This window comes from Hipposideros armiger, unplaced genomic scaffold, assembly GCF_001890085.2.
Source record: "Hipposideros armiger isolate ML-2016 unplaced genomic scaffold, ASM189008v1 scaffold_152, whole genome shotgun sequence".
NCBI classification, from domain to species: domain Eukaryota; kingdom Metazoa; phylum Chordata; class Mammalia; order Chiroptera; family Hipposideridae; genus Hipposideros; species Hipposideros armiger.
In genome coordinates this window covers 2,307,674-2,324,698 of record NW_017731502.1, presented here as the reverse complement: position 1 = coordinate 2,324,698, position 17,025 = coordinate 2,307,674, and the positions used below count along the sequence as shown (strand labels likewise).

At 45.3% G+C, this 17,025-nt stretch overlaps 1 protein-coding gene across 5 annotated transcripts in view; it reads right to left on the bottom strand.

The window, feature by feature from the left end:
* Positions 1 to 17,025, bottom strand: part of SRGAP3 (SLIT-ROBO Rho GTPase activating protein 3) — a 238,205-nt gene that overhangs the window by 23,128 nt on the left and 198,052 nt on the right. For all 5 annotated transcript variants that reach the window (XM_019651075.1, XM_019651076.1, XM_019651078.1 and 2 more), the window contains 4 exons: positions 11,175 to 11,309; positions 8,803 to 8,908; positions 8,366 to 8,593; positions 5,479 to 5,558 (listed from right to left, as the gene is read on the bottom strand). In XM_019651075.1, coding sequence (XP_019506620.1) covers positions 5,479 to 5,558; positions 8,366 to 8,593; positions 8,803 to 8,908; positions 11,175 to 11,309 — 549 coding nt within the window. The remainder of the gene's footprint in view (positions 1 to 5,478; positions 5,559 to 8,365; positions 8,594 to 8,802; positions 8,909 to 11,174; positions 11,310 to 17,025) is intronic.

Here is a 17,025-nt window from a genome sequence, read left to right as displayed (position 1 = left end):
ACAAAAATGACAGCAACTTGTCTGTTCCCCTTCCCCCAATTCCCCAGCACTGTTCCCATCCCCCCAATTCCCCAATAAAAATCTTTAAAAAAGAAAGTGAAAAGGCAACCCATAGAATAGGCTTGCAAATCATGCATCTGCTAAAGGACTGATATCTAGACTATATAAAGAGCTCTTATAACTCAATAATAAAATGATAACCCAATTTTAAAATGGGCAAAGGCTCTGAAGAGACATTTCTCCAAAGAAGATATACAACTGACCAATAAACACATGATGCTCAGCATCATTAGTCATCAGAGAAATTCAAATCAAAACCTCGGTGAGAGACCACTTCACACCCACTAGGGTTTGGCAAGTAGTCTGTCAGCTCTTTAAATGATTTAACACAGAGCTAATATATGACCCAGCAAGTCACAGGTATACCCAAGAGAAATGAAAACATATGTCTGCACAAAAGTTGTACGCAAATGTTTATAATAGTATTATTCATAATAACCCCAAAGTGGAAACAACCCAAATGTCCATCAATTGACAAATGTATAAACAAAATGTGGTCTATCCATACAATGGAATATTAGTCAGCCATAAAAAGGGGAAAAAATGGATTTCAGATACATGCTACGACAGGGGTGAAGCTTGAAAATGTTATGCTGAATGAAAGAAGCCAGGCCACATACTGCATAATTCCATTTATATGAAACGTCCAGAATAGATAAATCCATAGAGACAGAAAGCAGATTAGTGGTTGCTTACAGCTGGGGAAAACATAGAGCGGATAGGAGGGTAAGGAATGACAGCTGAGGGCGTGGGTTTCTTTTGGTAGCAATGAAAATGTTCAAAAACTGGTTATACATATCTGGGAATATATTAAAAACTATTAAATTGTATACTTTAAATGGGGGAATTGTATGGTATGTGAATTATATCACAATAAAAGGGTTAAAAAAACAGGAAGGGCAAGTCCTCCTTAGGTGGCAGGCCTAAGCCACGTGGGGCAGGCCAGTTTACCATCTCCGCACTAGGGGTGAGGAACAATAGCCAAAGTAGGAATAAAGTGGCCACTGTTCTCATTTTCTATTGTTCTTGATTTCTTACAGGGTAGAGTGGCCATGATTCAGGCAGAACTGGGTGTTCATGTATAAACTGACTGTAATACCATTTTCATACCACCAAAACCTCACCTAATACACACAACGTAGATATTAATAAATCTCTAAACAATATGCCAAGCAAAAGAAGACACAGGCAAAAATCTCTATTCTGTACAATTCCATTTATATGTTCTACTACAAGCACACGATCTATGGTGAAAAAAATAAATCGTGTCAGTGGTTGCTCCTTGGGCTTTTGGGGGAGAGATGACTGGGAAGGGGCATGAAGGAACTCTCTGGAGTGTTGGAAATGTTCCTTATCTTGATAGGGGTCTGAGATACATAAGTTTTTGATTTATAAATACTCATGGAATGATACACATAAGAATGTGCATTTCAGTGTATGTAATTTTACTTCAAAAAAAAAGAATAACCATACGCAATATTGACCCCTAGTTAATGATTTGCATGCTGATGTGTTTGGGGGAGATATACACTGATGACTGCAACATACTTTGAAATGTGTTAAAAATAAGATGGATGGATAGAGGGACAGGTAAATATGTGATTAAGTAAAACAAAATGTTAATTGTAGAAACTAGGTGGTCGGTATATAGATATATAAAATCCTTCAACTTTTCTATGTATTTGAAATTTTTTATTAAACAAAATATTGGAAACCACAAACAAGTAAAAATCTTACCCTGATTTGGAGTAGATGCCTAAAACAATCTGATAAAAACTGGACCTCTTCTCAGAGGCACACATTTCAACAGAAACAAAAATTTTCCCCTAATGGACCTCCTAAAGCCCATTTATGAATCCCTAATGTATCCAAAGAATTAAAGGCCTAATGGTTTTCTAGATGTACATGATGGGCAAGGAGACGAAGGCAATTTGGCGAATTCTGGGAAAATATCAATTGCGAGAATGATGGTGCAATTATAATTGAAAATAGACATGTATTTGTATGGACATGTTTCTGTTACTGATTTTAGTGGTTTCTTTATCTGGCAGTCTTGTTCCTCATTTAGCATCCAATTAATAAAGCTGCTACTGACAGGCTACCTTAATGTTTTCATTCGGTTTAGTTCTGACAATTGAGGGTTCTCAGCCTAACCATGGTTTCTTCATAAATCTTGGAGATCAGAAGAGCAAGCACAGATGGATTTTCCAGACTTAAACTGATGGTGTGCTAATAGACCCAAGACAGGGGAGGGAGCAGCCATCAGTTGGGTACAGAATCTTCTGAGGCAGGAAAGCAGTAGAAAGCCTAACAACTAACTTATTCTTTCAATTTGGTCACTCATTGGGTGACCCATTTATTACAAGGACACGGAATTGTGGTTTTATCGCTGATTTGACCTTTGAAGTCTGCTGGGCTCCATTCATACAGGGTGTTTTCAAGAAAAAAAAAAAGATACTAAGGATCCTCCAAATGAAAGGTCTTAGAGGAAAGGAGGTGAAGAAATCAGGAGTTTCCAGCTGCCAACGAGCAGTTAGGGCAATACAATTCTCTGGATCAGTTAGGGCAATACAATTCTCTGGATCAGTTAGGGCAATACAATTCTCTGGATCGGTTTCCTCTCAGAGGATTAGGAAGGATTTACACTGCATACACAGTCAGTTAATGCTTCCTATCTGCCTAGTTGTCCCATGCACTATGCTAAGCTCCTTTATCCGTGGCACCTCATTTTCACCTAGACCACAACTCTGCTAGTGCCGTCATTCCCACTCTACAGATAAAGACACTAAGGTCAGAGATCCTGGGGCTTGCCAAAGACCACATGACCATAATAAAGATCTCTCCCTGTCTTTCACATCCAGGTCTCCTTTCTCAGAATCCAGGGCCCCCTGATGGTTCCTGCAGCTCAGTATTTCTGTGACTGTTTTGGCTGTAATCAGCATTTACGCAAACATTTAGAAAACATAATTAATTTTCCTCTGAATTCAGTACTCCCCCACCCCCCACCAACCCACAGGATACAAGGAGAACCTTCAGGAAACTGGCTCTCCCTGGGGTGACTGTGGCCCCTCCCAGATGATTCTTCCTGCCTTTGTCATTCTCAGAAACCAGCAGCCTGACAAAGAACTACCAGAGCAAGGACCTTCTGGGAAAGCAGACAGGCAGCTCTGACTTCTCCCATTCAGGGACACTGTGTGCCTCTGCTCTGAGAAGGGCCAGGCAGCATTTTCAGGCGGGGCGGGGCTTGTCGGGGTGGGGGAAGCCTCCTGTGGCCGCTTCTTCTCTCACCCAGCAAGGCCTGTTCTCTCTGGATCCTCTTCCTCCTCAGTACTGGCACCCACAGCAGCCCTCCACCCCAAGGCTGAGGGGCTTGGGGAAACTCAGCAGGTGTGGGATGACTAACAGCGACCTCAGACCCAGGAAGGTGGGCTGCAGGGGTCCTCAGAGGGCACCTTACCCGCCCTCCTGGGGACACATCTGCCTCTGCCTCTGCCAGATGCAGTCCGGATACATCTTATTTCTGAAAAATCAGCCTACCTTGTTGGACAAGAAGTGTTTTCCCCCAGTGGAAGAGAAGAGACTGTGGGTGAGATTTAGAGCAAGAGGGACACACACACACACACACACACACACACACACACACACACACACACACACACGGGGGGGGGGGGGGGGGAAGCAAGTGACAGATGGTGACAACAAGAAGGGGGGTGGGGACTGTTAAAAGTGATAGGAGAGGGAAAACTGGAGGTGGTAAGGAAAGAGAGGAAAAGAAGGAAAGAGAAAAGCAAATCACTGCAAACAAGCAGAGGTGGCAGCCTTCACATCTCCAAACAAAGGCTCTGCAGGACATTTTTCTCAGCTCAGGATGACTTCAGCCTCTAAGGATGCTGGAAGAGCTCAACATTACAGCTAGAGTTGCTTTTCTGCACCTGTGACCTAGACCTGACCCATTGGCTCCTTCTTGGGCCACAGTGATCAGCTCTGGCCTGGGCGTGTGACTCAAAGCGGTCCATGAGACTCCATCCCAGGAGCTTTCTTGGAACCATTAGGAAAAGGAAGCTCTTCTCCAGTGGGAGTTTGTGTAAAAAGAGGATGAAAGTCTGGAACTGCCAGAAAGCACCACGCAAGGAGATCCTACTTGAGAATGAAGTCAACACAGAAGGAAACAGAACAGAAAGGTGGAGACAAACTCCTGACAGGATCAACTAAGCTCCTGGATCCGGCTGTGCCTGAAGCCATGACTACCCTGGGGAGTTTTCAGGTATAGGATTTGAATCTCTTTTATGCTTAAATCCGTTTGAGCTGCAGGTTGTGTCATTAACAACTGAGCTAGTCCTACCAGAATGTCAAAACCCACCTATCAGTCTTGCCTCCTTCACAAGTTCCCAGTATCCATACCTGAGTACATACACAGCTCTCCTGACAAAAATGGTGGCCAACAGCGCCTGGGATTGTCCCACAAGGGAAACACAAAGGCCAATAAGATAACTGCTAAGTAATGATTTTTAAAAAGTAAAACAATCACAAGGAGAAAGGAGGGCTATCCTTGCTCTCTACCAGGCTGCACTGACATTCACAGGCCCTTGGCACTTTTGCTTGCATGGATTCCTTCCTCCATTAGAAAAAATAATAATAAATGTTATATTTTACAACTGCATTGGCCTAAAGATGAATATAATCCAGGCTGGATCATATTCACTTGTTTCTTCTTACTTTAAAAGAAATGAAAACATCTGCATGGGTCCCTAAAATTATCACGGGCCCTGGGCACTGTGCCTCTCTGCCTGGATAGGCCATACTATCCAAGGCTGCTTGTCTATACAGTCCAAGGTCCCTCGAGACTAACTTGACTCTTCTCCTTGTCTAGAAGGGATGGAAGGGCCTGGTGAGCCCCTCAGAGCCCAGGCGGGCCTTTCCCTCTCCCCCCACCACTTTCCTGAGCCGTCACCGCTGGGTTTCATATGCCGGCACCCACTGCACTGGGGACACACCTGGAGTCTGGCATTATCAGTGACGAGACTGGCAGCTCAACACCCCATGTCTCATTCATCGACGTGCTCCAAATCCCAGCACAGGCTGGGTGCAAAACAGATCCCCAATGGGGGAGGGACTGAGGGACACAGTGTGCTTCCTACTTAGGGAACCCTTGCCACTTAGGATTTGCACTTGGGCAGACGAGGGCACAGAAGGAGATGAGGCAGCCGGGCAGGAATGTGGTGAATTGGAGTGCACGTGCCTCTGAGGTCTTGCTGGGCCCCATCTATTTGGAGGATGATGTGCTGACTTGCACAGTTGGAGGGCGTTATGCGGGCCAGCCCAGTGTTGAGCAGGCATGAGTCAGCATGAGAGGCCCGTGGGGGTGGGTGGGGGTGGGTGGACCCGTGGGCCCGTGGCCCTAGATTACCCCTAACTCACCTTCGTCACTGGTGTGAGGTTCGGTGCCATTGTCATGGTCAACTTCATCAATGGTCCCTGGCTCACTGTGTGGGCTGTCACTGCAAGGAAACATGAGAAGGGGACTCGTTGGGGTGCTTTGTACCCTCACGCTGCCCTTAGCCTCCCTCAGCCACCAGCCCAGCCCACCTCTGGGCCTTGACCCAGATCAGGCCCAGGCCCACCTAATCCCATCTTTTCCATCTGACCACTCATGGACCTTCCTGAGAGAAAACTATTTCCAGACCCGTGGCTGGGAAGTTTCCCCGCATAACCTTCCCCAGATGGCCCCAGCCCTGGAATTTGTTGGGCTGGCTTCTTGGTAAAGGTTGTCAATGCCAAGGTGTTATGTAAGATCCAGAGGGCAATGGTAAAACCCTGGTCTTTATCCTCAGAAGAACCACTGGCCAGAAATAAAAGGAATTTGGAAGCACTGAGTCAATCATCTAGCTTGGCTTAGAGGGGAGGTGACACACCCAGCGAGGCAGAGTGAAGCTCACGAGAAGGGTTCCTCAAGGAAGCCTCTTGATGCTGTGTGCAAAAGCCCAGGTCAGTCCAGCTGGTGCAAACCGGCTGGCAACCATGATGGGCAAGGTGGCAGAGTGTATCCAGGCCCAGCAAATTTAGTCATTAATGCACTGGGGTAATTTCACCAGCTGTTGCCCTCTCGCTAAATTATAAGCTCCTTGAGGCCAGGTTTCATTCACATAATTGGTCAGTCAGCTTTTTCATTGAGCCATTGATTGAGTCCTAACATATGTCAGACACTGTGCTAGGTAGGAGGGATGCACTGATGGGTACGGTGGACACAGACCCTGACCTCACGGGCCAGGAAATAAAACTGCGGCAAGTGGAAACGTGTTATGTAGGAACCAATGAGCAGAGACAGGAACAGCAGAGAGGACCTACATAGGGTGGTCAGGGAAGGCTTCTCAAAGGAGGTGACATATACAATATCATTTAAAGGTATATAAACATTATTATGAAACATTCTCCATTGCCACCTGGATAAGGTCCAGGCTCCATACAATGGCTTGTTTAAGACTTCTCAAAACCTGACTCTGGCTGGCCTATGGAGTGTCCTCCCTCACCATTCCCTCACACGAAACACTCCAGACACACACGACTGCTTTTCATTTTATTGAACGCTCCAGGCTTAGAACATTCTTTGCCCACTCCTCACCTGGCTGACTCCAGTTCATCTTACAGGTTTCAGTTAAGTCATGATTTCCTCCAGGAAGCCTTTCCTGACCTCCCTACACTGGCTCAGGGGGCCTTGTTTCTGAAACTGCCCGTTTTCTCCTCCACCAGAGCTCCCTGCATCAGGAAGTATCTCCCTGCTACCCACCCAGCCCAGGGCCTGACCCAGGACAGATGCTCAGTAACCATCTGTTGAATGAATGAATGTTGTCCACTGCGATGAGACCCTCAGCCAAATCCCCTTTTGGGGCTTTGAAAATGTCTCCCAAATTACCATGTAATTAATAGTTTTCCTTCTCGTGGGACACAAACAGGACTGAGCAAAATGTGGGGATTGTGTATTGTTCTTTAATAAGTACACGGAGACCCCTTCCCAGAACACTAATTATATATATTGCAGCAAGAAAAGAGAGATGGTAATGGCTGTAAACACTTGAAAAGCTTCTCTTTGTCCAGAAAGCATGCTTGCTGGCTGTTGAATGTTTCTGTTACAGAGCAGGGACAGACTTGTCCTAGTGCCTCAAATGAGATTAGAGAGGAGTGATTAGACACCGCCAGGGCCCGGTATTCCTGTGCAGGGAAGCGGTGCAGGGAAACGGGCTGGGACATCTCCCTTCTTTGAAGCAGCTGCCCAGATATGCCCACAGAGCTAAAGCGGTTCGAGAATCCAGGGGCGTTTTGACCATTAAAAGACAAACTCCTGTAGGCACCTGGCTCAAAGCAATACAGGTAATACCTAAATACAGCTGCATGTTGTCCTGGATTGGGAATAAGGAGAGAATGCGAACCCTTTGACTGGTCTCTGCCAGTTGGTGGTCTGAATCTCCTGTCTTCTCCACATTTACAAAGAATTTTCCTATCTTTGCCACATTTGAGGTCTTAGCCTGGGACAGGCAGTCAGCCCTGACATTGATAAGGCTCTCCCAAGACCCAGTGTAGCTCCAGGGACACTGAGGTGCCCAACTAGCAACTGCTGACTGGGTGTGGCGCTCTCAAAGACAGTGAACTCACTTTGTCAGGAAAAGAGAACTCCTGGGTGGGAGGGGACAATGGTGGGGAGTGTCACTCTCAGTTCACGAGATTGAGGTGGGCATTGTCTACTTCCCTGCTGCCTGAGATGGGCTTGCGACTCACCTGGCCAGCGACAGCATTACCTCTCCTAGCTAATGTGATTAGTTTACCAGACCCCATCCTCAGCAAGGAGACATCATTCTCAGGCTTGTGTTGGAACACTTGGAAGGGAGAAGCTCTTTTTTCCACTGGGGATGCTAAGAGAATGCGCTCTGAATCCGGAGTTACCAGGAGAGCCTGCCTGAGAATGAAGCCAGCACAGAAGAAAGCAGAGCCCCAGGCTGGGCGCTGCAGGACCGAGTCCTGATGATAATTGCCGAACCCCTGGATCCAGCTATACCTGAAGGTGTGAACCCAGACTTTTTAGTTGAGTAAACCAGTAAATTCCCATTTAGCTTAAGCCAATTTGATGCAGCTATCTTATATCACACGGCTGTGAAGCTCAAATGAGAAAATGTGTATGGGAGCACAGACTACAAGGCAGTAAGAAAATTGAAGGGCTTCTTACTGTTCCTGTTCAACAGCAACAACAACAATGACGGTGATAATAATAATAATAATAATAATAATAATAATAATAATAGGAACAGAATCTTACCAATATTCTTCCCCTCCAGCCATGCATTTTTCATACACAGGTCCCTCTAGCTCCCGGGGGCTGGGGAAGATGGCTTCATGATGGATGATGATGGTTTTGATGACTTCGTTGACGTGTGCCTGGCAGGACACAGGGTCCTGCCCATCAGGGATGTGCATGAGGGTGGGCCCAAAGCAGATGGCCAGGTTGTAGGGATCCATCATGTTCTCGTCGCTATACTGTGAGAGGCTACAAGAGAGGAGGCACCCGCAAGTCACCTGGGAAACGCAAAGCCTCCCCCTGTGGGTTCTTGCTTTGGGGGACTCCATTCAAATCCAGGAGGGTTCCATGTTCTGGACATGTTAAGAACAGCTGCACCTGCAAAAGCCTCAGGACACCCCTTCCCAAAGGAGGCCAGGGCCGAGTCAAAGAGGGGACCCCGTGGCTGGGCAACTCACTGGTTGAGGAAAGCGAAGAGATATCTCATGACCACGATGACCACACGGGGAAGGGTGATGAGGATTTGTTGAATCTGGTGCACCCTCTCAGCTGGGCTCTCCAGTTCTGTAACAGAAAGGGGCTTTCAGGTTGTCTGTCATCCTCAGAGGGCCAAGTAGCCAACATTCGTGAGTCCTACCTCCTAGATCAGCCCACGTATTTCCAGGGAGCCAGTTCTCCTCTCAGTTCTGGGAACTGATACGTGAGCCTGCTCTGGACAATCAGGGCATCGTATTCCCCTGGCCACAGGGGTGGGCCCAGGGAGAGGTACATGGCCTAATCAGAACCAACTGGAGTTGCTCCTTGGGAGTTTGGGCCAGAGAAACCTAGAGAGAGAGGTGCGGTCCTGAAACTAGGTAGAGGGAAGTCTGGAGTAGCTGGGCGCTCCCAGGGAAGATCCTTCCTGAAAGTGACGACAGCACAGAGATGGAGGGGACAGATTCCTGATGATGCCATGTGAGGTCTGGGTCCAGCTGGGCCCAAACTTTTCAGGAATGTGAGCCAAAACACTCCCTTTGATGGGTTAAGCCGGTGTAAGCTGAGTTTCTGTCACCTGCAGCCTATGAGTCCTGATGAACCCAGGCAGGGCCCACGTTTCACTAAATTCTTTATAAACACCAGCTTTAGCACATAGTAGGTACTCAGGAAATGAGTGTTGAATAACCACCTCCTGAGCTACATATTGGCCAAAGAGCCAGGCAGGTGCTTGGGATCTCATCTCTGACCCCTGTTTTCAGGCCAATCCTAGAGATACAGACACGGGTATTTTTTCCCATCAGGCCAGGGGTGGGAGCAGGAAGCCTCCCCACGGAGCTGAGGCACTTGCACCTTTACTGAGTCCATTGCCCCTCATTACAGGCCCCTCCGTGTCCTCGGCTTCGGTCACCATGCCCTAGCACCACCCCCGCCATCATTCTGTTTTCCTTAAAAACATTTATTTAAAAAGGAGACTTTACCTCACTCTGTAAATGAGGATCACTTGCCATAATTAGGAGGTAAAACAGATAAAATGAAAGGAAAACAATGCTACTAAATTATTGGTAGACATTGTTCTGTACAAAAGTTTCTGAGGCTGAGGCCTCATTTCTCTGTTTAGAAGGGAGACTGAGCCATGAGATTTTCTCCTTGATGTAATCACAGAGTTTGGGAGGGAACTGACAAGGGACTTTTTTTTCACAGTGTGATTCAAGTTGTGATTCAAGGTATCCAATGTCATGAGCTTGTCCCAGAGGTCAACAACCTTGTCCACTCAGGGCCCTGCTCAGGAAATGGACTATTGGGGCTTCTGGAAACGTCAGCTGGGCAAGTGACATGGGGCTTAGACAAGGTTGGGCCTTTGTGGCCTGGAATTTCTGAGAGGTGATTTGGAGCTTGAAGTGGGTCTGGAAAGATGGGCAGGAAGTAGTGTAAGGGTAGAAGGGCGCAGGCGGTGTCTTGGACACAGGGCAGATAAGAGGGCTCAGGCCTCTGGGGGGCCTTGCCGCCTCCAGGGGCGCTGACCTGGCTGCAAATGTCTCTGAGAGCATTGTGAGAAGCATCCCTAGTGAAACTAGGTGTGGGGCAATTTTCTGCAAATCAAAGTGAAGAGTTTATTCCAATAAACCAAAATTATCATATTCCAATATTAAAAGTTCCTTTTTTTTTTTTTAAATATTCTTAAAAGGCTGCCTTGGCTTTGGGCATCTTACAGTCAAGGTACCTTTACTTCAGCCCCTTGGACTGGGCTTCTGCCTTCATCCACAGAAATATCAGTCAAGGAGGGCTCTGATGGCTAGCGATGTCAGAGGAAGCTCCCGGTCAATTTATTTGCACCATTTCTCTTGTCGGTCACGTGGCTGACCACGCTCCCAAACCCTCCATGGCTCCCCATTACCCAGGGGAGAAAGCTCCAGAATCCTCACAAGGCGTTCAAGGCCTTCTCCATCTTGCCCCATGTTACCCTTCCAGGCTTTTGCACTGTGCACTGGCTGGGATGCCCTCTTGCTGGGCCCATTGGTCTGTGTGTCCTCAACCCTTCCCAGGATCCCTGTGTCCACTTCTCCCAGAAGCCCCTGTTCACTTCACCCTCTCAGCTGTGATCTGTGAAACCACGTGTCCCTCTGTTTCTCCTGTGCTGAGCTCCGTCCATACCCAAGGTGCACCACGCCCGTTAGCTCTTCCATTACAAACAATCTTGTTATTTCCACAACTAGGCTGGAGGTTCTAGAGGAACCAGAACCATACTGCTTCTTCCACAGTATCCCTCCTGTGTGGCTACCACACTGATGAGTGCATAATGCAATGTCAATAAATATTTGCCAAGGAATTGATCATTCCCCTGGGAAATACTTACTAATAGTAGATATCAAATCTTGAAACCTTTCCTTAGGAAAGAGTGGGTTTTCCAGTCCTCGGAAATACAGTTTTAAAACGCCAGCGACTGAATTGATATCTCGTTCATTTTGATCATCCACAAGGGGGTCTTCACCTGTGAGGAAACAGGGATGATGGTTCAGGTAAGGAGGCAGGGAATGTGCTGACGGCAGGCGAAATGACCGGGCCCAGCCTGCCCTGGAAGAAAGACAGAGGGCACAGCCTACCCAACACAGCAAGTTTACAGTTCTCCCTGCAACTGACTTAGAAAATGTTCAAATCTATAGAAATGTTGTAAAAACAAAATAATGAACCACCATCGCCCTTCACTTACACTCATCAGATTACACTCTCCTTGCCATATTTGCTTTCTGTCTCTTTCTCTACTTATATTTATTATTGCTCAATTATTGGAGAGTATTTGGTAGACATCACAACACATCACTGCTAGATACTTCAATACATGTCTCCTAGGTATAAGGCTATTCTCCTACAGAACCACACAATATTATTACACCTAAGGAAATCAATGATAGTTCCAAAACGCCATCTCATATACGGCCCAAGTGCAAACATTTCCAATTGCCATGTGTCTTTCACAGGTATTTTTTTCCAAAAGCTAAGATCTAATCAACATTCACAATTCATTTGGTTATGTTTCTTCAGTCTTTTGAATGTAAAACAGACCCCAACATTTTTTATTGTTCATTTGTTTTTTATAAGATTGACTCTTTTGAAGAGTTCAGGCCAACTGCCTGTAGAATGCTTCATATTCTAGGTTTGTCTTGACTGTTTCCTCATGATTAGATTCAGGTTAAACATTTTTGGCAAGAATACCACATGGGTGATGTTGTGGACACCTTATTGCATCAGGAGGCACATAATGTCACGTTGTCCTGTTACTGGTCATGCTAAGTTGGATAGCTGGGTTAAGATGGTGGCCTCCGGACATCTACATTATAAAGGTATATTTTTCCCCTTTGTAATAATAAGTGTAAAATATAAAATACTTTAGTAAAATATATTATGTGCATGTCATTATGCTCAAGATGTTTCACCCAATGCTTTAGCATCCAATAATGACTTTTGCCTCAATCAATTATTACCCTGGGGTTGCAAAATGGTGATTTTTAAAAATTCTGTCATTCCATCTACAGTTATTAGCTGGCATTCTTTGGTCAAGAACAGCTTTCCTCATGTTCCCTCCCGCCTCCTCTTATTTTTTGAAAACATTTTATGCACTTGTTTTGTAATTTTTAATTAAATGTGTTATAATCCATTGCCATTACTATTTATCAGGGTGTTCAGATTGTCCCCAGATTTGGCCAGGGGGAGTTCTTTTGATGCGACCTCCATTGAGTACTTCTTGGCTTTCTGACACAAACAATGTCCCTGGATCACTCTGTACACTTTCCTTGACCCAAATCTGGAATCAAACATTTCTCCAAGGAGTTCTGCTTGCTTTTCTGTAGGGAATGGTATTTAGAAACCAAGATGTAGGTTCTAGGTATGCTCGTTGCTCCAGGAGTAATACAAAGAGGCTCTAAGTTCTTTCAGTGGATAGAGCTAGAATATATATTTTTCATGAGTTCACACTGCTATTTCCAATTCATATTCAAGATACAAGGTTTTCTTTACCTTTATTTATTTTGTATTCGCATTTCATTTTTCTGACAGTGAAAATCTTGGTTGTGCATAATATCAATAATTAATATATTTATGTATCTACCTTACTCTACAATGTGCATAAAATACTGGGCTGTTGGAAAAGTCATGACATATTTTTTCTATGTTTTTCATTGCAAAATGCGTCATGAATTTTCCGACAACCCAATAGTTTCAAATTTTAATAGCAATTTATCGCTAACAATACAGTTACTACATAAAATTTAAGATTTCTTTTCAGGGCTTTGTTTTTGGTTTTTTTGGTCCTCGGAATGTCTCCCACCAAAGATTTGTGGTCAAAAGTCAGAGAATAGATTAGTGGTTCTCTAGGGCTAGGGCCCGGGGTGGAGGGGGTTTAAGGAGTGACTATAAATGTGTACAAGGTTCCTTTCGGGGATGGTGAAAATTTTCTGAAATTAGATTATGGCGATCATTGCACAACTCTATAAATATACTAAAAACCACTGAATTGTACACTTTAAGAATGGGTGAGCCTTATGGTATGTAACTCAATAAAGCTGTGAAAAATGTATGATCGGAGCACACATTCAAAAGTTACTTTCTTTTGAATTGATAACTATATGGTTATCAATTTAAAACACAGCTTATTTGTTTATATTTATATTCAATTTTAGGAACTGATTTTTTTCTTTTTTTTAGAATTTTTTTTTAATTTGCAGTTTTGAAAATATAAAGCATTATAAGGTCCAAAAGTCACAACCACATAAAAAGTTGCATGCAACTTCTCCCCTCCATATGTTATATTTAACCATTTTCATTAGTTTCTGGTTTGTCCTGCTGTGTTTCTTTCTGCAAAAATAAGCAAATACATATACACGAGTTTGTTATTTTCTCTCATTTTTTACACAAAAGGTAAGTAGCATTCTATCCTACTACATATACTTATTTCTTCTCTTAACAATAAATCCAAGAAATACTTCCAAATCAGTTCATAGAGATCATCCTCATTTTAAAAAATGGCTACCAAGTACTCTTATTTCCTGGATAGACCATAATTAAGTCAACTAATCTCCTATGGATGGATGTTTTGTTTTCTTTCCAATATTTTGCTATTACACTATTGCCATGACAAATAACCTCATACATGTGGTTTTGTATTTGTGGAGGTAGGTCTCTGTGGTAAGTTCCTAGAAGTGGGATTCCTGGGTCAGAGAGTAAATACACATGTGGTTTCATCAGATGTAGCCAAATTCTCCTGCATTGGGGCTGCACCGTGTCATACGCCTACCAGCAACACAGAAAAATGCTTCTTGCCACAGCTCTGCCCATGGAATGTTGTCAACCTTCGGAATTTTTGCCAATTTGACAGGGGAAATGATCTCTCGGAGAGCAACACTTTTCAGTTTAATCAGGGGCTGCTGAGCTAGCTCACAGCGGGGAGGGCGGGGGCTGGGGGGAGCATCTGTGGGGGAGGTGAGAGGAAGCAGCGAGCAATCTGCCACCTCCCAGAAGGTTCTGAGAGGCATCTACACAGTAGGCTTCTCCTCCTCCCAGAACAGCCCAGAGCACTCTAAGACTGGCAAGCAACGAAGAAAATTGGCTCTTTTTGCTCTGTCTCCTTAAGAAGAGAATGTGTGTCACTGCTAGGGCCTCTGCTGGCCCCAACTGGCTATAGTGCAAAGTAGAGAAAGGCCCCCCTTCCTTCCTGGATGAGGGCCTGTGGCAGACAGAGAATGAGCCAGAGTCCCCTCCTACCTCCCTCCTGGACGAGCACCCTTGTGCAGTGCCCGACCTGAACAACTGTATGGGGCAGCTCAGACATTGCTGTTCCATAGGTCAGCCTCTCAGATGTCTCCATGGAAAGAGAGAGAATGTTTCCCCCACAAGACATTTTCATGGGGAAGGGAGAGAGAAAACATTGAAAAATCATTGCCTATACTGCTATAGCACATTCTCACATGTGATCTCTCTTAATCTTCAACAGCATTGCATGACACTGGGGGAGGCGTGGTTCCAACACCACCATTCTCTCCAGCGAGAAAGCTAAAGCCCCAACAAGTGAAACAACTTGCCCACGTTCAAAAACAGACACCAGCAGCTCCCAGATCTCATAATGCCTGGGAGATATTCCTTCTCCTACCTTTTCAATTCTATCTGTCTGTCTATCTGCATGCATCCTATCTCCCTTCCTTTCTTCCTTCCTTCCTTCCTTCCTTCCTTCCTTCCTTCCTTCCTTCTTCCTTCCTTCCTTCCCTCCCTCTCACCCTCCCTCCTTCCTTTACAGTTAAAAAAAAAACACTTCTTTTTTCTTTTTCAGGAAGACAGTTCCTATGGGTACTCAACATATAGAACAAAGCTGTCTTAGTTGAATTGGGGGAAGAGGTGCAAGCCTCCTCAGCCTCCTTCTCTGTCCCAGCAGCAGACCTTGAGGGCCCTCTGAAGGACCATAAGAGTTCGAAAACTGCAACTGTATTAAACTGCTTCCCTATGATTACCACACGTTACTCTTGTGATCTCATGATGTAAACGTGCACACATTTTTCCTCCATATTAGCCTCCCTTAAGCGTGATCAAATATTAACTTTATGCACACACACCATTCACTCTTGCTCTTCATCCCAGAAGGAACTCAGCCCATAAAAGGAGCTGTCCAAAAACGCCTTCCTCCTAGCCTAGGCCTTTGGCTGTCTGCAAGGCTAGTCAATTTTGGCTCCAGAAATATATGGAATTCCAGAACTCAAAATAAGCAGTGTGAATGATGGCTTCCTCTCAGAGAATTAGAGTTAAAATTTCAGGCAAGTCGGAAAGAAAGCTGTGTTCAGACTTTGCTAGCTAATGGCCTGGGGGTAGATAAAACTGCTATCAAACAGCCCCTCCCTCCAGCTCACACTCAGCCAGATCACCTAGGCATTGCCGAAGACTTTAAGGCATGGCTGTGTCCAGGGCAGGGTGTGAACACTCAATGTGTGCTTAAGGTTTCAGGGGAACTTGCCACTGGACTGGGGCCTGGCAGGGGGCGTGCAGGTGGTCTCTCTCACAAGGGCAGTTCTCTGTAGCCACCTGAGCCCCTCCTGAGGCTCCTCAACATGACAGCCCTCCCAGAGTCTCCTGGTCACACCCCTCTTCCTAGGGCAGAAAGTAGTTTCAGAAGGGCCAGGTTGAGTCCAGAAGGTGTCAGACCCTACACACCATGACTTCAGCCCCAAATCCAAACCCTATTTGATCTGCACAGGGAGAAAGGACTATTGGTCTCTTTCCAGCCACCCTCCACATAGGAGAGACCAATAGCTCACCTTGACGTACAGAAAGCATATGACCTAGGAGATAACAGTGAACCACAGCGCTCTTCGAGACACGGCCACTGAGTCCTACCTTTTACCTGATGTTTTCTCCGTCACTTTGCCAGAAGATTACAGGATGGTCTCAAAACTTGAGCAGTGAGTTTAAGATTTATTGACAGCAAAAAATAAGGATGATAATAATAATAATCCCAACTAAAATCCTGGTTGACTTGTGTCAGAAGAAAAAGAAAGTGAGGATAATAAGCCAAGAATGGCTTTCCAGCATGTTGTAATTTTTCAGAAGATTAAGGAAAAGTGACAGGTGCTTCTTTCAACATCCTATGGAAGGAACGTAGGCAAGAACTACCCCTGAGAGAGAAAGCAGGGGGCCAAGGAAGAAAAAGACCCAACTCTCTTTAAACAAGTGATAAAGTTCAGGAACCCTGAAGGGAGTAGGAGACTTGAATTTTAAAAACTAAAAGGAAGGCAGGAAAAACACACAATGTACTGGTTTGGAGAGAAAGTTCAATGATAAGTTAGGGCACGTGGGACATGAGCAGTGGGTGAGAAGAGAAACGCTGAGCTCTGCACAGGCTCAAGCCACCTGGTGGGGGGTGGGGGATGTGGAGAAACACAGTGGGTTTTCAGGAGAGGTGGGAGGAGGTGACCCTGAGAGTCAACTAGTTAAGGAACCAAACCCAGGGTGGTTGGTTGGTGAATATCAAGAAACAGAAAAAAATAAGTGAGAAATATAGGTATAGGCCAGCTCAAAGAAGCCAGAAACAGATTTTTCTAAAAGGGACATACCAGAAACCATTCTTCTAGAATAAGCTATGCCTCATTTTAGGCTCAGGTGGAGAAGGACAAGGCTGGCGAGAGAATGAGATTCACTTGGGAATTATAGAGAGAGGGAAAGGAGCCAAC